The 21733-nt window shown below is 45.5% G+C and overlaps 1 protein-coding gene across 2 annotated transcripts; it reads left to right on the forward strand.

Moving 5' to 3' along the window:
* The first annotated feature begins 986 nt into the window (after positions 1-986).
* EXOSC8 (exosome component 8) lies at positions 987-16230 on the forward strand. 2 transcript variants are annotated; one of them, XM_078600875.1, is made up of 11 exons: positions 987-1076; positions 3989-4025; positions 4178-4241; positions 5198-5271; positions 7975-8020; positions 9102-9207; positions 10415-10460; positions 11368-11464; positions 12247-12367; positions 14195-14301; positions 14987-16230. In XM_078600875.1, exons 1-11 carry the CDS (start codon positions 1060-1062, stop codon positions 15097-15099), a joined length of 828 nt encoding a protein of 275 aa, XP_078457001.1. In that variant the 5' UTR covers positions 987-1059; the 3' UTR covers positions 15100-16230. The 2 variants fall into 2 exon arrangements, with proteins under 2 accessions (XP_078457001.1, XP_078457000.1); XM_078600874.1 differs by lacking the exon at positions 987-1076 and adding an exon at positions 1354-1445.
* The last annotated feature ends 5503 nt before the right edge of the window (positions 16231-21733 follow it).

Consider the following 21733-nt stretch of genomic DNA (forward strand, 5'->3'; position numbering starts at 1 on the left):
CGTGGGCGACACTTGGCCAATCGGTGACGCATTAGAAAACTGCGCGCCAAATGTCGTTGGCGATCGCATTGTCACGTGATGACCGAGAGGACCAATCGCTGAAGAGAACGTTTGACAACTGGCTACGAAGAGCCCATTACAGTACCCGACACGTCTCGAATGATACATTATTTTTTGTGTTCACTTGTAAGACCATACGTTGTTCTTGATTAACGTGTTCAATTTTATTTGTGCGCCACTGCCTACGCAACATCAAACAGCGCCAGAACCACCAAATGAGAGTTCAACGTATAAAGATAAAGTAATAAATTAAATTATCTTTATACGTGACTTTACCGAAAGAACCAAAGAGTAATTCCTGCAGTCACGAAAGCTCCAAATTAAGATTGAGAGTTCAACGCTCAAGTGAGGCAAGGGCTCGTCACGTGGGGTTAGTTGACCAACCAGAAGTGCCTCCGTGCGGTATTTACAAAATGACGCTGTCACGTGGTGTTAGCTGCCCAATCAGTGTGCGACAAGCGGTGGTGGGCGCGCAACGACGGCCACGTGGCTGTGATCGACCAATAAGAGATGCTTCTGAGTCGGTGCGATTATTGGCCAATCGCAGAGAGGCTTGCTCTCTCCATATCACGTGGTTAGGACGGGCCAATGGGAGGTGGGAGGAGGCCCGCGCAAGATGTTGCCCACAGTCGCACGTTCCGCGCTGCCGATTCGCGAACGCGACAACGATTATTCTTAATAAAAACGAATACAAATAAAAAATAATAAAACATTCTAAATCTTTTATTTTATTATTTCCCTTCTACGTGACTTTACCGAAAAAACCAAGAATATGAATCCCTGCAGTCACGAAAGCTTTAAATCAAAAGATGATATTCTAATTCGCTATTTATTCTAAAACTGCATTCGCTCAATTAGATCGCCAGATACCGCTCGTTTAATTTTTCTTGTGCGTAATGTTTAAAAAATATATAAATTAGCATTACACGTGTTGTGAATCAGCGACGCCGAATCGCGCGTTGGCTGCCGGTGAGGGGGGGGTGGTCGATCACAGGCACCATGGCGGCAGGCTTCAAGTGAGTTTGCGAGTCGCGGTCGGGAGTCAAACTCGGCTCGCTCGCCTACAAACAACGACGTGGGGGGTGGGGGAGCTGTGGGGTTTGGAACTTGTTCGTCCTCGTAGCAATGAACGAAACCTCTCTCCCTCCTACCCACTCGACAAGCCGGGCCGCTATCGGCCGTGACCCCCCCCCCCCCACGTGGTCGCGCGTGGAGGGGGTTGGGGATAGAATTGGCGATTCTAGATTTGAAACTTTCATGATTGCAATGATTCATACTATTAGGTTTTTTCGGTAAAGTCACGTAGGTGAAAAAAAATAATAATAAATGAAAATAAATCGATTAAATCACGACGTTTCGGAGGCAACACAAGTCTCCGTTTTCAGGTGGGACCGTCACAGCTAAATTTACTGTATCAAGCGAGGACAAATCAAAGAGACTATCTTATATACAAGTTAGGGGGACTTATCTGAATGTGGTAGTCAGGGAATGGAACGGTGGTGGGGGGGGGCTAGCAGGGAGGGTACAATTGGTGCATCTGACTGCATCATAGAATTGGCCGCCCGGTCTCCTCATTCCCCACCACCACCACGTGCTGTGTTCGTATTGTACGCAACGAGCAGCTCCAATGATTATTACCCTGAGCGCTGTCGTGAAATACTAACGTTGATACGATAACGTTGAAACATTGGCGGTCAAAAGCCAATGGGATTGGGCAGGACGGCGATCGCGGCTTCTGGGTTTTAAGAATCATGGTTTCGTCTCGTTTGCGTTAATTCGTTTTCTCCCCATCGTATCTCTTCCCCCCCACCCCCCCTAAGCTCTCTCATTATCTTCTTGGTTCTTTCGGTAAAGTCACGTAGAATGGAAATAATAAAATAATAAAAAATACAACACAATAAAATAATTCTCACGACGTTTCGGCCACAACGCAAGCAGCCGTCCTCAGGTGAAGAACAGGTCTGTCGGAAAGACAGCGTCTGAAAGACCTGTTCTTCACCTGAGGACGGCTGCTTGGCGTTGTGGCTGAAACGTCGTGAGAATTATTTTATGTTTTATTTTTATTATTTCCCTTCTACGTGACTTTACCGAAAGAACCAAGAAGATTAATCCCTGCAGTCACGAAAGCTTTAAATCTCTCATTATCTTGCTCAATTCAAGCTTATCGCAGTGTTGGTGGTGCTTCGCGTGTTGGGGCTGTGCTCGGCACATATCGATGAGACTTGACATTGCCGGTCGGTTGACCCCGGGAGGTCAGAATGCTGAGTTGACGCCGCCTTTAATCCTGGGTTCGAATCGCGAGTTTCGGTCGCATTGGGATGAAAGACCGGGTTAAGCCCTCGCCCTGCTCACCAATAACTTCATCAACAACAATAACAACAAAACCCAGCGTGAGAAATGAACTTCATTTAGCTAAGTTCCAGCTCGAATAAAAAAAAGTTGGACATTAAAGCAGTGTAGGTGGGAAAGCGGTCATTTTGAAGGGCTATCAGAAGTGCCGTAGTTCTTTGACGCCTCCTTCCGCGGACCGTTCTCTAGTAATGGATTATGTCGTGCCGCTGTATCAATAGCGCAATATGCGTCAAAATGTATTGATAAGCACCAAAAGTAAACGTACTTACTCCTGTAAGCGTGTTTTACTTTAACACTGCACCGTTAAACTAAGCTGTTGTAGTTTAACCCGTAGGCTTCCGCAACCAATTTTATCCGTAATATTGTAAATGTTGTGGGTGTAATCTCCAACACCGGTGTGCTGAGGTAGTAACGAATTGTCACGTTTCGTTTATGTGACAAACCTTGGGTGGTTGCGTGTTTAACGACACATTTATATTTACGCGACCTAACCCAACAAAACCTTTATGATGGATACACTGTTGTACTATCACGGTGAAAGATACCATTCATAAATAACATTTTTTTGTTGGGCCTTCCTTGCCACAGAATCACTATAAGAATAGCTTTTACCCTTTCTGACAATAAAATAGGTGTTAGGATGTTAAAACACCAAACATAAACCTTTTGCAAAGGAGCATGTCTCCATCACCACAAGTATATGTGCTTAATGCAGACGTGATTCCTTGCGAAAGGTTTTTGTTTGCAAGGAATCATGTCTACATCATCACAAGTATATGTGCTCAATGCAGACGTGATTCCTTGCGAAAGGTTTTTGTTTGCAAGGAATCATGTCTACATCATCACAAGTATGTGTGCTTAATGCAGACATGATTCCTTGGAATCCTTGCTAAAGGTTTCTGTTTGCAAGGAATCATGTGAACATCATCACAAGTATATGTGCTCAATGCAGACGTGATTCCTTGCGAAAGGTTTTTGTTTGCAAGGAATCATGTCTACATCATCACAAGTATGTGTGCTTAATGCAGACATGATTCCTTGGAATCCTTGCTAAAGGTTTTTGTTTGCAAGGAATCATGTCTACATCATCACAAGTATGTGTGGTTACCATACATACTATGGTTGCAAGGAATCATGTCTACATCATCACAAGTATGTGTGGTTACCATACATACTATGGTTGCAAGGAATCATGTCTACATCATCACAAGTATGTGTGCTTAATGCAGACATGATTCCTTGGAATCCTTGCTAAAGGTTTCTGTTTGCAAGGAATCATGTGAACATCACAAATATGTATGGTTGCAAGGAATCATGTCTACATCATCACAAGTATGTGTGCTTAATGCAGACATGATTCCTTGCAAAAGGTTTCTGTTTGCAAGGAATCATGTCAACATCACAAGTATATGTGGTTGCAAGGAATCATGTCTACATCATCACAAGTATGTGTGCTTAATGCAGACATGATTCCTTGCAAAAGGTTTCTGTTTGGTGTTTTAACATCCTATAACACCTGTTTTTATTGCCAGCAAGGGTAACACCAATTCTTCTAAACCTTTTTTTGCTTCTACAGGACAGCAGAACCAGTGGAATATTACCGGAGTTTTCTGGTAAGAATGAAGACTGCCGGTCTCGTCGAGTGTGTGGCTTCTTCCAAACAGTTGAGACAATTGTTGTGCTCGCCCCATTTACTGACGCGTAAGACGCCGCCGGAGAGCCAGGTAGGATGGTTTCGTTTCACCGCTCCGAATGTTACCTGCAGAAAGAAAACTGCAGGCCGGATGGCAGAGAACTGGGAGAATTTCGCGTCACCACACTCAATATCGGTAGGCGGCATTTCAATTTAACAGTCCCTCACATTCAGATATTTACACCTCCCCCACCCCGTTTACATCCACGTTGAGGTTGCCAAAGAACAGGACAATGACAGCATGCTGAATACATTGATTATATAATTTTACATGCATTTGATAAAAGCTATGTCAAAACGTCAAAAGGTCATCGTGCTTGTACAGTATGTTGAACTTCTTTCGCACCGTACGTAGCCAACCGTGCTCACCGTATGTAGCCAAGCCTGCTAATCGTGGTCAATACTGTTGATATCAGGACGGCTTGCCATCGCTGTCTTCTGCTAGATGCCATCATTCTACTGTGCAGATTGTTTGCGGTCGGGCTGTATAGACCTCCGATGTGCCTTCGGTTTGTACCGTGTGCCATTCAGCACTATGTGCAACATTTCTCTCCGCGTGCTGGTTGGGGGTCTCTTCAATTTACTTGCTGAAAAAGCTTCCAGCGTGTCGAGCGAAACGTCGGACATAGTGCCGAATAGCACACCGTACTTCCGAAAATACATGGGAAAGAAATCTTGTACTTGTTTCCAAGTCGACTCGTGACTTGCAGGATGCCACCATCCGGAGCTTTTATGTCTTCTTTGTTTATCTCGTATATTGTTACGGTGATTGAATTTTTTCTATTAAACCGGTAAGACTCATACATGCTCCTCCACTCACACCTCCAATGGAAACATCACAAAATAATCTATTTTTCTTAAAACGCTGCACTCTGCCGTAGTGTGAGCGCAATGCATTAACTGTGCAATCTTTGCAACAGCAGCAGAACTACATTAATTAGCCCGAACATTTTTGCATTGTTGCAAGAGTTTTAACTTCCGCGGCCATCGCCATGGTATTACCAATTCCCCTTCCCTGTATTTAATCTCCGCCTCGGCTCTGCAACGACTCCCCCTCGCCACACCCCCCCCCTCTCTCTGTTGTTGGAACAGGCTCGCTCTCCACGGCCGATGGCTCGGCGCTGGTCAAAGTGGGAAACACCACCGTGATCTGTGGTGTGAAGGGGGTGAGTGTGGAATGGAGATGCCCTTTGTAAGCGCGAATATTCCTTCATGTTACGTGACATTAACGTAACATAATCTTAAATCCAGGATCAATCCACTGCTGCATGAAGTCCTTACCAAGCCTTTGCCTCTCTCATGTTCTTTTGATTTAACAATCCACCCATTACCTGCACACCAGCTGATTTCGCCGCTCAATAGAAAACAGTAATAGCTAGTAACTTGAAACCCTTGTGTCATTCCTCTGCCGGAGGAAGGCCTCCCCGCATGTCCTTGTTGTGTTGTATAACCATAAGTTCACCATTCTGGACAGGTCAGGTTGAAGGAAGGGGGCCCAAAAGCGGTTGAGATGTCACTTGCCACTGATGTTAGCTGTGGCCGGGAATTGAACGCGGGTCACTGAGCTCGCAGCACAGAATGGTAACCATTGAGCCATTGCTCAACCCAATAATTTATATTTAAGTGATTAAATTGGCACAAAGAATAACCTGAAGCAGGAAGTGTATTTATTCCACAGTTAAAAGTTCCTTTATTGTAAGGACAGTTAGAGAGACGTTAAACCATGCAATTAAACTGCCTGTAAAGAACGTTTTTCAAAGGTTTAGTTGTGTTGTGTCCAGTAGTATTTATTGAATGTAAATGCTGAGATTTTTATCTCGGCCCATTGTGCGTTGACTGCCTGAACACACAAGCTGCTTGCAATCATTGTTGTTACGTCTTCTTGACGAATGGTCACGTTTTAATTGAGCTGCGCAATTCCATAATGGGATGTCGTCGATTAGATTACATTTATAATAATTACCTGTACTATAGCGTGTATATGAGAGCTATTAGTCTTGTCTCTTTAATCATTCTCTGCAACTGCTTCACAATAACCCCATGCCAAACGTATAATTAGAATCGGTCAATGCCCTTAATTATAGTGGATGCATTGTTTTCATTATGCATAGTTGCGCGCAATTGATTAAGCTGGAATCTGTTCTTGTTAATTAAAGTGTGGCTGTAAGTGGTCACTTACTGGGCCGCTAAGATTTTCATAGAATCAATGTTCAGTCCCTTGGTGTTTATCTCTTTGCAAAAGCTCTGGGTATGGTTTGTGCGGCGGCTCGGAGATGGACTTGAACTCGGAATTTGTTTTCATCTTAATGGTTATTGTTGAGGGACTTAATTTTTTGGTAGCAATGCACAAGCACGCACTCAAAAACTCTCTAGGCATTTGTCTACAGCACTGCCCATAGTCGAAGGTGCGTGACAGGTTGACATTTAAAAATGTTAGCCTGTTATATATTTACGTTGTAAGGCAGTGCGATTGACGAATGTGATGAGTGTTACCGTGTAGGGCAGGGATCTTCAACGATGTTTTCCAACGAGCCTCATAAGAGTAAGAATTTTGTTACGATGTCATGTGACGTAAAAGAAAGTCTGCATACCTGACCAGAGGTACCTGTGACTGCACAATAGGGCAGCCCTTCCTATGAACGGGGTGACCAGACACCTTGACAGCTGATGCTCACCAGCCGCATGATGCTCATGACTCAGTGACATAAACAATTCAGCAATTGTTTCTTGCTGTGGTTGTCCCACCTGATGACGGACGCTTGTGTTGCGCCCGAAACGTCGTGATTCAATTTTATTTTATACCTACGTGACTTTACCGAAAGAACCAAAGAGTATTGATCCCTGCAGTTACGAAAACTTCAAGTCAAGATTGACAACCCCGCCACTCGCCTAATACAACTCACCGTATACACTAAGCACTCACCAGACACTCATTACGTGCTAGTTGCTATTCAACGCACACTCATCAATCGCTTAACACCACTCATAAGAAATGTCTCCTGAAACGTATCACTCAGATTTGGCACTCACTACCGACCTGACGGACCACTCATCTCACACCTGGCATACTCACCACCTATATTGCTCGCACTTAACATGCATTCTCCTCTTCACTGTGGTTGACATTTGTTATCGAGTACACTTTGTTTGCTGGAACTACGCAACGTGCAATAGCGCGGCTCAGCCAGCAGGCGGCGCGTGACTCGTGACTGCTCGCCAGAGGTCGCAAACGTGTTTTGATTCCTTACCCGTACCCGGCCGCACCAGGGTCGCAAATGGGTATCTGTACCCGTACCCGGCCGGGTACGGGTTTCCGTTCCCTACCCGTACCCTACCCGAAATGAGTGACAAACGGTTACTCACCAGTGACTCACGGCCTATCCGTACCCGTACCCGGCCGCACCAGGGTTGCAAACGGCTACCCGTACCCGGCTGGGTACGGGTAGCCGGGTATCGGGTAGGGTACGGGTATCGGGTACCCGATTGCGACCTCTGCTGCTCGCAGTCACGGTTTCTTTCACTGGCATGAAAGGTCCCAAGGTTGTGTCCATGTGTAAAGTCAAAAGCCACAGGTTCTTGGATTCTTCGAGTCAGACTGGGCCCTCACTGGACTTTGATGAAAAAGACTTGTATGAAATCCTGTGTCGGACTGAATGACTCAAGATGTTGCTTTTTTTTCAAGAATAATTTAACCCGTTAGATTCACAGCCCATTCCAAGAGCCTCCATGACCACCAGCTAAAGAACCACCGGTGTAGAGCATCAGATTAAAAGCCCTTGTGATATAATCTCCTTTTTTTCAAAGAGAGACTTTGGATAACCAAGGTAAAGAAGTGTATTCAAGCTCTGGCTTTGTGTTTTTTCCACCAGGAACTCGCTGCCCCAACCTCTGAAGCGCCAGACCAGGGATTCATCGGTGGGTCGACTTTGTTGTGAACGCTTAAGTTGCTACCGACAGCACGGCTGGCCACGCGGAGTAGGGAGTTCTAGACTACAGCCGTTCTCAACCGGGGGGCTTGCGGACCCCTGGGCGGTACGCGAGGTGATTTATAAACGTGTTAAATTATATCATGCACGAGAGTCATTGGTGAATAATCGCGTATGAATCTGCCAATGTAAAATGACTACGACAAATTTAAATACAAGTGTTAACCTAAAATGATAAAGAAGACCTTTCTAAACTCATAGATCGTAAACGACATGGTTTCCGTAGAATGTTTTTGTTCGCTTGCGGTTACTAGCTTAGTTAGGCTTATACCTCACGACATTGACAATCGGTTAAAATATTGATGCTCATTCATACATCTATTTCTCAGAAGCATGTTGGGTCAGACAAGGGGTTAAAACTAAATTCAACAAGGGGTAAAGTATCCTAAAAAGGTTGGGAACCACTGTTCTGGACCATGCGGGCAGAACAACTCGTGTGTGTGTGTTTTGTGCACAATCAGTTGGCACCATCACGTTCGTTCCAGAGCTTTGCTGTGCATCTGTTTGCCAGATTGCCTACTCGGCACACACTGTAGGCGCCATCACTTTCAAAGTGCTACGCAGCGAAACTTTGTAGTCGCACACAGACACTTTAATATGGGATCGAGTTTTGCCCCCTCGCACACGAGTCGTTTTTTTTTCCGGGTGCTCGGGTTTCCTCCGATAAAATCATTAATGGACTGAAACCATCCTAATATATGGAGGACCACAGAGCTTCGGCAATTGTTGGCACTGGGTCGCCACCTGGCTGCCTTCTTCCAGCTTGTCTCTGATGGTTCAGCGATTGTGTGATGCAGTTTGAACGAACGACGCTATGTAAACTAAGAATTGCATTATATTATCCCTTTCCTGTAAAGTGTCTCCAAAGCGCTGGACTACCGACGTGTTGTATGCCAGCACTGTTTTGGTTTGGAAATCTTCAGCAGGGTGGCTCCGTGAAGCGTTTAGAACGCTGCTCCTAAACTTCTTGCCGAAACCCTCCTGCGTCCCCCCGTGTCTCCCTTCGGCAGTGCCGAACTTGGAGCTGCCGCCGCTTTGTTCTCCACGGTTCCGGCCCGGGCCGCCCGGTGAGCAAGCACAGGCGGCAAGCCAGTTCCTGGCGGACGTCATTGACAGGTGAGCCCCATGCTCGTTCTCCGGTAGCCGGTGCGGCAAAACCCTCATAGCCACACGTGACATTTCATGATTTACGCGAATTTTGGTCCGTCTCTTTTAAATTCTCACCTGGATAACGTCGCATCAACGTGTTTTGTTCTGTGCGTCCGTGCGTGCGTGTTTGTGTACCTCTGCTTGGCCCATTTTATGATTCGTCATTTTTGGGTTAAGCCACGGAATTCAACTGACCAAGTTTTTGTGTCGTTAACATCCTCCACTACAAGAACAACAACCGCCATTCGCCACTAAGTGGCGGTGACGTCACCACGACACTTGTGCCAGGCCATGTGCACCTTGAGGCCACGTGAAGTGTCGAACGCCCGCTGGCAGGAGGTCACGGGGCAGACCCCAGGTGCCACGGGTCGACTGACTCCACTACACACACGACACAACATACGAGTGTTTTAACGCACCAGTTATTGTTTCAGCTCACCGGTAAGTTGAAGTGCCAATTTTCAGAATCGTTTTTTCTTTTTTCCCCCCCTCTTTTTAATTGCTAAATTTGGTTGTGAGTATTATTCTTCAACTTGACCGGTGAGGTGGTGAAATAATAATAATTGGCGCTTTAATCGCTTGCACACGTGACAACACAATGTGTTTGGCTGTCGGGTGGTGAAGGGTCTAAATAGCAAGATTGTGTCCAGATCATGATTGAGTGGTCTCGCCCAAAAATCAGTTATGACTCAGTATCCATGTCAGCTATCCCCAATCTGCACTGTAAAGTAGTGCATGGTATAAAAATATATATCTAATCCATAGGCCACATTTTTCTTTGAATCCATGATAAGAGAAATGTGTGACTTGTGTTCCCGCATTGTATTTGTAAATGCATTCCATAACTTTAACATTATGTACAAGTGATATACACATGAAGCAGGCAACGTCCTTTGGGACACTTTCTGCAGTTCTCCTTGCAAGTGAAACATCTCACTGGGGTAGATATTAGTGATTTTTATCAAAATAATAATATATACATTTTTCAATAGATACATGATGTTTACTGTCATTTTATGATCGAAAAATGTAATTGAAGCATAGAACTTAAATATTTGTTTCTGATTTTCACATGTGAAGTCCGATTGCTATTGACCTTGATGTCAGGTTGTTTTGTTAGGCATCACCAAGATGTGTGTCCGAGTTAATTCATTTACCTCTTGTTCCTGTTTAGCTCTCATATTATTGCCCTTCAGGATCTGTGCATCGAGAAGGGGAAGGTAAGGATGTTCCCATTACACTCATTATTAAGTGGAATATTTGGGTTTCATTAGTGTTTCTAGTTAAATAATAATAGTTTTTAATAACAATTTAAATATATAAAGCGCCCAATCGTTCTCAGGGTGCTATGCATGGAAAGGCAGAAATAGTTAATAGAAACCAAGGAAAGAAGAAGTGAGAACGACATTTGAAAATACCTGAAGAGAAAACCCAATTCTAAAATACATTTTTTTAGTCGAGATTTGAAGATTTGTAAGTGTGTCTCTGAAGTCGTGACCACGAAGGGGCAAGGGGAGTTCCAGAGTTTAGGTGCCGCAGTTGCAAAGGCACCGTCACCCCCCAAAGTGTGTCGCCTAGACCGTGTGGCAGTGAGCAGTGTACAATCTGATGATCTTCATGATCTTGATGGAATTTATGGCTGAAGGAGGATTTGTAACATGCACGGTGTTCGTTCACTCCGGGAGAGAGAGTGGTCCTGATGAAAATGGGACTCATCTATACACCACGTCATGAGTATGTGACGTATGGTAAAATAACACACCTGATGATGTTTGCTTGTGTTGCAGTCGAAACGTCGTGAGAATTTGTATTGTTTTATATTTTTCTATTTTTATTATTTCCCTTCTACGTGACTTTACCAAAAGATCCAAGAATATATAACCCCCAAGGTTTAGGGTGTGGGGAGGCCCTCATCCAGCAGTAGATTGATATATGTCCATACAGGAGGTACCGACTCATATGTATGTTGAACTTCTTTCACACCGTACGTAACCAACTGTGCGAATGGGAAGTTTAGCAAAATAAAATGTAACTTTGTCCGTCTTTTTAAAGCTCACCTGGAGAACGTTGGATGAACATGTTTTTGTCTGTGTGGGCATGCCTGTGTGTGCGTGCATGTGTGTCCAGCTCGCTTGGGTGCTGTACTGTGACTTGATGTGCCTGGACTATGATGGGAACATATTGGACGCTTGCTCCATCGCACTTCTGGCCGCATTACAGAACCGTGAGTCCGCTTGACGCGTTGCCTGGCATGTGCTCGTGACAGCTGTGCCCCAGCATCGTTCGTTAAATGGCACTTTGTTCCACTCGTTGGGGTGGTTTTCCCCGCACGTTGGGAGTGTTTTTCTTTTTGCCGAGTGCGTTCCCTCGATGTTTAGTTTGCTACCATTCAATAGGTGGCCAAATGCGTAATAGGCCTTGGGGATGAGGGATTCATGTATTGAGTTTTAAGTTTGTTTTGTTTCGCCGGGTGATGACTAATGAGACGAGGATAGGAGTCTCATTTGTAAAAAGTGATTGGTCTGGTTCACCCAAAATGACAGGGGCTAAACAAATAAAAGAAACAAAATAATACAAGTGACATAAAAGTACAGCGATGAAACAAAATAAAAATCAGAATAAAAAACTAACAAACTGTATCCCTTGAGAAATTTCAAATGTTGCACAAACACATGAGAAGTGAACATTGTACGTAATTGAATATAGCCCAAGGTCAAACGGATCAGCTTGGGCACTTAGTGTAATTTTGCGTGGTAGTAGCAGTGGTCAGTGACACTTGGTGGGTTTGATTTGATTTACCTCGGATGAACGATTGGCGTAGTAGGATGTATAATTGATAACATGCAGTCTTTTCAAGCATTTAAGCCGTGAAAGTCTTGGTCTTGGTGTCGGGAGATCGTTATGAATACAATTTTACTAAATGCAGCTGAGCGATGAATATGCATGTGAGGTTATGTCAGATGTGTTCAGCGTCGTGTCTGCTCACAAGCATCCTGTGTGCCACAGTTACGCTGCCCAAGGTCGGCGTGAGCCAGGAGACCGGTCTGGCCCAGGTGACCATGCAGGAGAGGTTGCCTGTGAAGGTTGGCAACCACCCAGTGTCCACGTCCTTTTCCATCTTCGATGGGTGAGACCCGTCAGTTACACAGCACCTTGGTTAGCACGGTTGGCTACGACGTATGGTTGGCGACGTATGGGCGCGGCGATGGCGAGACGTTAACTACCTCGCCTGGTATACAGGAGCACGTCGGTTCGATTCCCACCCTGACGCCTGTATATTGGGAGTTTGCAAGTGCTTTCTCCCCGTGGTCGCGTGGATTATTCTCTGGGGCCTCCGATTTTCCCCTCCACATTTAGAATCAACATCACACGTTTAGAGTATTTGGCTGCTGCTAGACATTTCCATGTGATGAGCCACTTTGTTGAGCTATCATTTGTGGCCAGGTCGCTTCTGAAAAAGAGCTACGGAGCTCAGGTAGGCCTTACCTGGTAAAATAAAAAATAGTTAATAGTTTAGCTTAAAGAAGCTCAACATACATAAATACGTACACCCAACTCCTCACGTAAAAGCCTGTCCCCCGCTCCCAACGAGCAATGTGGCAACACACATCTTCATTGGTCCACCCCAGAGTCGGTGATAATACACTTCTACATTCCTCTCAGAAGCTAAGCAGGTTCCAGCCTGGAAGGCACTTGGATGAGCGACCGCCATACATAAAAATGGTTCTTATAGGCTGCGGGGCTACATGGTGGGCAGTGCAGAAAAAACTATTGGACTGCACTATGCTCCCACGTGTTTACCCTGCACTCATGAACCCACACGAACCAGCATGGTGAAGTATGATAAAATAACCCCCAACACGTACACAGTGTGGGGAGGCCCTCATCCAGCAGTGGATTGATATATGTACATAGAGGAGGAGCGACTCATCTTAACTAAACCACTCAACGTTGACTGGAGGGATGGCCGACTGAGTGAACCCAAACTAGAGATTTTAAATTTTAACTTTTGACGGCCGATTGAGTTTTTAAATGCTATTTGGTTGGCAGCAGCTATGATCTACGTTGGAAATAGTAAAATCTGCTGCTTGCATGTGTCCGTGTTGTGCACTAGGTCGACTCAGTCTTAAATTAGTACCTTCTGCTATGTGGAATACTTCAGGACTGGAAAGACAAAGGCGGTCGGGCGTGGTGCTGACCGCACAACCCACCAGATGCTCGCCATCTGCACTTGCCCCAACAGTGTCGTCTTCGGGAAGACGTTCGTCTTAGTGTATAATCGTGATTTGCTCACTGCGCTACGATCATGGAAGCCTGAAGTTCATTCCTGGGCTCGATTATCAGTGGCAAGTGGTATCAAGTCCTGTCCTGGTACCCTCCGAGGTTAATTTGGTCTTAAATAATTACCTTACGCAATGTGTAAACGTGAGCATGAGGGAGACAAATGCCATTAGTGCTGAATGCGCTACCCCATAATGTGCCGTACTGGTCTTAGTTGCTGCTCGCCAACTGCACTTTGTTTCGAAGGCTAAATCAAGGTGGACCCTTGTATATCTGGTGCTTGCTGCAATCCTGCCAACTCGGGTTAAACGTGTGGTTTAGCCGTGCCACTGTGTTCAATATTAACGTCGTCCCATGATAAAGGTATTAGCCCTTTCCTGTTCTCAAATGTCTGCAAGTTGCAGGGTGGGTGTCCCGTTCACCACCGAATCGCGGAACGCGCAAACGGCTCGGCTTTAATTACATTATTAGAGGCATAGCGCGATTGTTTTAAATGACATTGTACTCACCGCAGAGAACTCCAGCGACACGACCGCCGCACCCTACGATAGCTGTCGCCAAACTGCCAAAACGTCCTCCCGCATGGTCCTATGGGAGCCTCGGCACCGATAAAGTTATTTTACGATGCGCACGAACGAGGAAAGGGGTTAACCGGCGCGATTGCGGCGTGCAGCACGGTGCTCCTGGTTGACCCCACGGACGAGGAGGAGGCGCTGTCGTGCGGCACCGTCACCATCGTGACGGACGAGGCGGACCAACTGTGCGCCGTCCACAAGCCCGGTACGGAGCACGGCTCACGGCAGTTGCGGTGGCGGCGCCGTCTCTCCCCCCCCCCAGGCTTTACCACCGGACCTCACGATGACACTGGGAGCCAATAATCAGACACGTTTTCACACCGATGTTAGATAAAGATCCGCATTTATTTACACAGACCAACCCACCTACCTACGCACTCCTATCCAATCAGCTACCCACAAACTCGCATACAATACCTACTTTTGTATATACCTCACTACTTTACCTACATGCATTCATGCCTGTCTGTATTATTTACGCACAATTTTTAACTACCTGATATCTACACAGCTACCTACCCATTTAGTGACCTTCCTACCACCCAATTTACCAGCCTGTTCACCCACCCGCCACATGAATCCCATTCGATTTGGATAGATTCGTCGTGTGGTCCCCCCCCGAAGTCCAATGCAACAGCATCCCCACAACGCTGTACATTATTTATTATATATAAGGACCACAATCTCATATACACAGTTGGCTACGCACGCCGCTAAAAAAGCCCAACACACGCCCATACCAAGCAAATGAAAACCCTACTATCAAGAAAATGAAAAATGTATAAATTAAGTGGCACCAAAAAAAAACAGTTCGTTTGTGTTTTACTTGGAATACCCCCATGTGTGCTGACAATGACTGCACCCCCCCCCTTCCCATGTGTTGAGTGCAGGAGGGAGCCCCCTCTCCGCAGAGCAGATGCAGGACTGCGTGACGCGCGCCCTCCAGCGGGGAGCGGAGGTTCGCCGCCTGCTGCACGAAACCATCAAGAGCGTTCGACACTAGCTACCCACCGAGTGTGTTCCCCGTCCCCATCGTCCACCCAACGCACCAGAGCAAGTTCCGGCCACGTATGGTGGCTCCGAGTCTATTAACGAGGCACGTAGCAATTCGGCCTCCCACCCACGGTTGGTTGGGATCATCGGTTGGAATCGGAGGTCGCGATTTGGTTTGAGAATTGATCCTTCATTTGTCCCGTTTGGAAGTCTCGTCTGTACTGCGCGTCTTGTTTATATTTGTGTTTGTGTACTGTGCTGTCTTGTTTGTGTACTGTCGAGTGTACTGCCTCATGTTTTTTTATTATTCACCTTCGTCAATTTCATCCGTGCTGTTTAGTTTGTACCATCTGCCCCATCTGTACTTTGCGTCTTGCCTGTACTTTTGTTTGTCGTTGATTCTCACCATCACTCTAAAGGGATAAATGTGGTTAAAATCGCGTTAAGTGAAGATTATCGATTCTTACGCACAATTCTGTGTATCAAGAATCGCTTTTAATTAATCTTTACGTGCCTATTGTTAACAGCTGATGGTGCCGCTGTTGTACAGATACAATGTTATTCATTGGAATCGTGTGACCATCTAGTTCACACTTGTCATTGGTGAAGCCAACTGCTGAGCAAGGTTGACAGAACATTGCCCCAGTTGGGATCAGCGCAGTGGACGTGTTGATGGTTTAAAATGATCAAAATATCCTGAAAGTACAAATACCCCGTGGTGCATTGGTCACACACCAGTCGTTGTTGACTTGCCACGTAGCGGTGGTCAATGGCACTGGTCATTTTCTTCACCCCAGGGGGATGATTGGCAAAGTTGGACGTGCAATTGGTAAAGTGCAAGTCTTTCAAGCGTGATCATTTAAGCCATGCAAGTCTTGTCGTTTTTGTTGGAGATTGTTATAAATACAAGTTGACTAAATGCGGATGAGCGATGAATACACATATTTTTGTAAAGAAAATGCTCCAAGGTTATCGGTTAGCTCAATATATTGTATCAGATTTGGAATGTTTTTTTTCATACGATTGTGGTTGTATATTTATGAAAGGAACTTGACTTCAGAATTGTGTTATAAGCGGTCTGAAAATACTTTTCATTTAATTGTACTGCTGTTTACTGTTAATAAACGATTGTTAAAATATATCTGTCGAATGCTTTTGTACTCCTTGGTTTTTTCGGTAAAGTCACGTAGGTAAAAAATAAATTTAAATAAATGAAAACAACTAAATTAAATCACGACGTTTCGGGTGCAACACAAGCGTTTTTTCGGTAAAGTCACGTAGGTAAAAAATAAATTTAAATAAATGAAAACAACTAAATTAAATCACGACGTTTCGGGTGCAACACAAGCGTCTTTCTTCAGGTGGGGACAACGTAGCGAAAGCACAACCGCTTAAATGTGTCTAAGAGATGGCTGTGACAAGGAATTATATAGTCGCAGGGGATGGAGGGAGGGGAGGGGCCATGGTGAGTGTGTGGGCGGGCTGTGGACTGGGAGGCAACGCGAGGCACGGGGGGGGGGGGGCGCTGGGAGGCAACGCATGGAGTTCAAACTGAAGCTTTGTGATGCAGGGGGCGGAAGTAGATAAGAAAGCTAAGATTAAGCAGCCTTTTGTTATGCTGCGGGTGGGGGGGGTAAATTAGAAATGCGCGAGCTGAAAAACGTCTGGTCATGGTAGTGTGTGAAGCTGGGGGTAACAGACTGAATATGGATATGATTATGAAAATACATTTAAACTAGCTGTCTAGCAGTAAACTGCACGGCAGCTAAAGTTTAACTTGGTTAATTACATCCTTCCAATGATTGCTCAATTTGAATCCATCAGTTGAAGTTATGTTTGTATATCTGGATGGCTTCATGGACAAATCTTTGGTAGTATCCAGGAGGCTTGCAGAGTACCTTGGTTTATAGTATTTGGCTGCTATAAATTTCCACGTGAAAAGCCACTTCGTTGAGCTATCATTTTCGGCCAGGTCGTTTCTGAAAAAAACAGCGAAATAACTAGTAAATTTTTTTTTCATTTAGAAACTAAAAACAACCAGGAGAGAGGTGGCCGGGCGGTTTCTAGGGTCAGAGCAATGACACAAACCTCTAAATCCATGCAGCCATCCATATGTCAACCGGGCTCTCGTGTGGAATGACCAGTGCTTGCACTAAAACAATCCTGGAATTTGGGTTTTGCGTTAATTTCACAAAACGACCCCCGCCCATGGAATGAGCAAACATGCCAAGCGGCAATTACCTACTGAAGATGAGTGCAGACCATGAGTGGGTTGAGATGGGCGGTGGTGTAAAGGAATGCAATGAGGTACCGCTGGCCAAAGCTTGGGCCTCCGGTGCAGGTGCACCGCCTGCACACATTCAACAGCTGAACAAACGCACTAACAATGCCATTTCATAACACGGAAGCCTCGACGATATCATTTATTACAGGAGACGCTTTGTAACAGTACGGTACGGTACTGCATTGCATGAACGGTGGATTTAAATCTACATATATATAAATATAAAAGGCTAAGTTGTGAATGTGTGTCTGTTCAAAATGTTTAGCGTACTTCCCGACATGCAACAAACTTGAAATTTGCCATGTGGGTACTTTCCAGACTGTACACCATGCTAAAATTATTAAAATACACTTTTGTGGGGGGTTTTTTTTTGGGGGGGGGGCTCAATAATGCATTTATTTTTTGCACAAGTGAGGTGTGACGTCACATCTGTCACGTGACCCGCGCACGTGGAAGCGTCACGCATTGTAGTGTAGCAGGTTAGCGCGCCGCGCTACGAATCCAGCGACCCGAGTTCGATTCCCGCTCACGGCCACCACCGGTGACGATTATTTCAACCGCTCCTGGGCCTCCCCTAGGTCGACTCAGCCTCAAACGAGTAACTGGTGTGTGAACATCGCCACTGGGAAGACAAAGGCGGCCGGGCGTGGTGGATCCAAGCTCGTGTGTATATAAAATACAGGATCAGAATCGTGAGTGTAAAGCCCAGTGAGCTTAAGGCCGACTCGACCGGTAGGCAACATCAAAGCATTCCACGGTTACAGTTCCGTATATCATCTCGAGAACGCTACGTTTGCTGCGAGACATTTCTATACGCGCGGTACAAGTGTTTGTTTTTATTCGCGCGAGTTACCCGTTAATCCACTTTATTAGGTAAACACATTCCTGCGGAGGGAGCTGGTAGGAACGTTGGGTTGCTCGGTCAATGGCCAGGGTCAACGGCGGCGTGGTGTATTCCGCAAATATGCCCGACTGAGGGCGGGCACAAGCCGGCGTGAGTAGGTTAAACGTTGAGTTTTATAAGGGCACCACGGGGTGACCAGCCCCTCCACAGCCAGCCCCACCCTCCCCACCCAGCCCCTCCCCACCCAGCCCCACCCAGCCCCACCCCTCCCACCCAGCCCCTCCCCACCCAGCCCCTCCGCACCCTCCCCTCTCCACCAAGCCCCTCCCTCCCTCCCCACCCAGCCCCTCCCCACCAAGCCCCTCCCCACCCAGCCCCTCCCTACCCTCCCCTCTCCACCCAGCCCCACCCCTCCCATTTTTGGATGCACGACGGACGGAAACAATAATCCCCTGTGGGCTGGTGGAACCAGGTGGTTCCTACCAGTAAAACATCCCAGGTTGAGAAGACCCACTGCTCTAAGGAAGTGGTTACCATCCCCCCCGTTATCCGTGACTCAAATAAATGTCTTCAAGACGCCGGTGTATGGCAAGCAAGAGCTGTTGAGTTTAACACGGAGACTTTCGAGACCAATATCCATAATAGAGTTGTTGTTTTTTTGGGTTAGATCGCGTCAGGGACCGTCCATAAATGACGTCACGCACTTAGGGGGGGGGGGGGTCAGAGAGTTTGTGACGATGTGTGAGGAGGGAGGGGGGGTTTGAGAAATGTGACGTCACGTCAAAATGCGCAACTTTAAATAAATATAGACAACACGTTCTATTTAATGAAATAGACTTTTTAATAAATGTTTTCTCCTACAACATCAGAGTGCAGCGGCACATTAAATACGCACTACTATCCCAATAGTTTAAAGCGATTTGAAGCATGTTTTATTCTTTTTGAGGGGGGGTCTGACTATTTGTGACGCCGTGTGACGAGGGGGGGGTCAAAAATCGTCCAAATTCGCGTGACGTCATTTATGGACGGCCCCTCAATATATAAATGTGTCGTTAAAACTCCGCCAACACACGAGTACAGCACTATACACTAGTGCTGTACTCGTGACAAATTGGCCACGTTCTGTTTACGTGACAACCCTTACTAGTTGGCCGTGTCAGGTGGTGGCGGGTTTGAACGACACATCTATATAACAGGACCCTGCGGGGTGGGCTGGTAGGAACGAATAACCAAAGAATATAAACATAATGTATTATTACACTTATTAAGCCAGGAAAGCCCCACTGAGTCAAGAGGTTTTTGTAGGGTCCTGCCAAGTGTTTGCAGTAGGGGGCGATGTTGATACACGGACGGAGGGACGGACGGACGGATTAATCTATTGGTGGTCTGGTCCACTTCGTTCCTACCAGTATTAGGCACTGATAAGGGGTTGACAGGTTTGATCTATATATTAGGCACTGATAAGGGGTTGACAGGTTTGATGTGCCAGCAACGTTCTTCCCCGGCCTGACTGGACATCTGTGAAAAAGAGCTTCATAGCTCATCGGATTCCTTCAGTATAAATACATGTGGTGTGATTCTGAAGTGCCTATTTTTACACGCCATACGAGGTACGATAATAGTGTTATCTTTTCCCCACACCTCCGATTACCACGATTGGCTATGTACGGTACGAAAGAAGTTGCACATAATAATATGATAATTCATCTTCTTGGTTCTTTCGGTAAAGTCACGTAGAATGGAAATAATAAAATAATAAAATTAAAACGTAATAAAATAATTCTCACGACGTTTCGGTCACAACGCAAGCAGCCGTCCTCAGGTGGAGAACAGGTCTGTCGAGAAGACAGAGTCTGAATGACTCTGTCTCCACCTGAGGACGGCTGCTTGCGTTGTGGCCGAAACGTCGTGGGAATTATTATGTTTTATTATAATTATTTTATTATTTCCATTCTACGTGACTTTACCGAAAGAACCAAGAAGATGAATCCCTGCAGTCACGAAAGCTTTAAATCGAAATGTAATATGATAATTGGTTTTTTACCCTTTTATCTGGCAACAAAACTGACACCTTTTTTTACAAGGAGTCATGTTTGCAATGACCACAATACCTGCAATCGAAATGCAAACAAAAAACATAACTCTGATAATGTATGCACTGTCCTTGAAATTGATTGGTCCACACCCGAGACAGCTTTCTTTAGAGCCTAGTCTCACATGGTGTTGGACCAGATGACGCCAAAAGGCTCCAATGGTGAAGTTGCACATACATTCATTTTAGGTCAAGTCGACCTAGTGCATGCCCAGGACCTGTTCAGATATTTGTCACAGGTGTTGGCCGTGAGAAGGAATAGAACTCGCTGGTCGCTGGGTTCGTAAAAACTCCCCTCACCACCCGATTATAAACTACCACTTTGTAATGTGTGCGATACGTTTTGAAAAATGCTTTGCACTGGTTTTACAACAACCGTTTGGTAAATCGGTTTAAACCGGTTCATTTCCATATTTCGGGCAATTAGTGGGGAGTGGTGGCGCTCCGGTTAGCGCATTGCATCTCACCATCTTTCATTGACCAGCGTGGTGAAGTATGGTTAAACAACCCCCTCGACTAACGACATTGCAAGTCCTTCATCCAGTAGTGGAATGACAAAAGAGCTGAAATTAAGATAGTATGCGGTATGATTTCATATATTAAGTACTGTATTATAAACTATTGGTTATCCGTGTGATGAGTCATACTGAAATGTGAAACGATTAGAGAGATTAGTAGGGTGTAGTTGGTTTTAAATTGAACGGTTTTAGTCAAATCGGGTTTTCTGAACAAGTACATTTCGTCCGTAAGGAGCTAGTGGTACAAAGGGGTTTGCCTTTGAACAAAAATTCAGGTTTATTCTACCCAGCTGTCTATAAAACTTAACACGTGTTTTTTTTGGCTTGATTACGAATGGTGACTATCTGTAGGCTTTAGGGTTTTGGTTACGTATAGCAAGTTCTTCGGTCATAACTGCGATGACAGTGCTGAACGAGCACAAATAACAACAACAAAAACTCAATAGCTTACCTTCAATAGCACTGTGGCCTTAAAATACATTAATAAATATATTTAACTTAATATTTGTTTCAATTTAAAGGCAGTATTATTCACGCATGTATTGATTTTGTTGGTTAAATTGTAGGTGTGTATTTGGCAAAAAAAAACCGTTTAAGGTATGTTCAGGGAATCCTAAAGTTTTAGTCCGTAAGTCTGGAGGCGTTTTTTTTGCTTGTGATCTGGAAACACTGGTTTGGCGAGAAATCCACTCACTGCCCGCCCCCCTGCCCCTACAAAACAACAGCCGCCAATGCTGCTGCCAGATGTGGAGAATAAAAATACTGTGAACTCGGGCGCAAAATCCTCTAAATATAGTGAAACTTTGCGAAAACTACTAAACCAACCACCTCAATCGTGATGTTAGCTTTCAGTTGTCACATTCTCTCCCAGATAGGTAAAGGTGTTAAGGATCCTCAGGGTGGGGG

The sequence above is a fragment of the Lampetra planeri genome, chromosome 15, assembly GCF_965212315.1.
Source record: "Lampetra planeri chromosome 15, kcLamPlan1.2.h2, whole genome shotgun sequence".
Lineage (NCBI taxonomy): Eukaryota > Metazoa > Chordata > Hyperoartia > Petromyzontiformes > Petromyzontidae > Lampetra > Lampetra planeri.

Excerpts from the sequence above, each read along its gene's own strand:
- EXOSC8 (XM_078600874.1), top strand. The coding sequence starts at position 1,387 with ATGAAAATAAATCGATTAAATCACGACGTTTCGGAGGCAACACAAGTC. Across the intron at positions 4,242-5,197 it reads CGTCACCACACTCAATATCG|GCTCGCTCTCCACGGCCGAT; the intron begins GTAGGCGGCATT and ends TTGTTGGAACAG. Across the intron at positions 12,368-14,194 it reads TCCTTTTCCATCTTCGATGG|CACGGTGCTCCTGGTTGACC; the intron begins GTGAGACCCGTC and ends TGCGGCGTGCAG.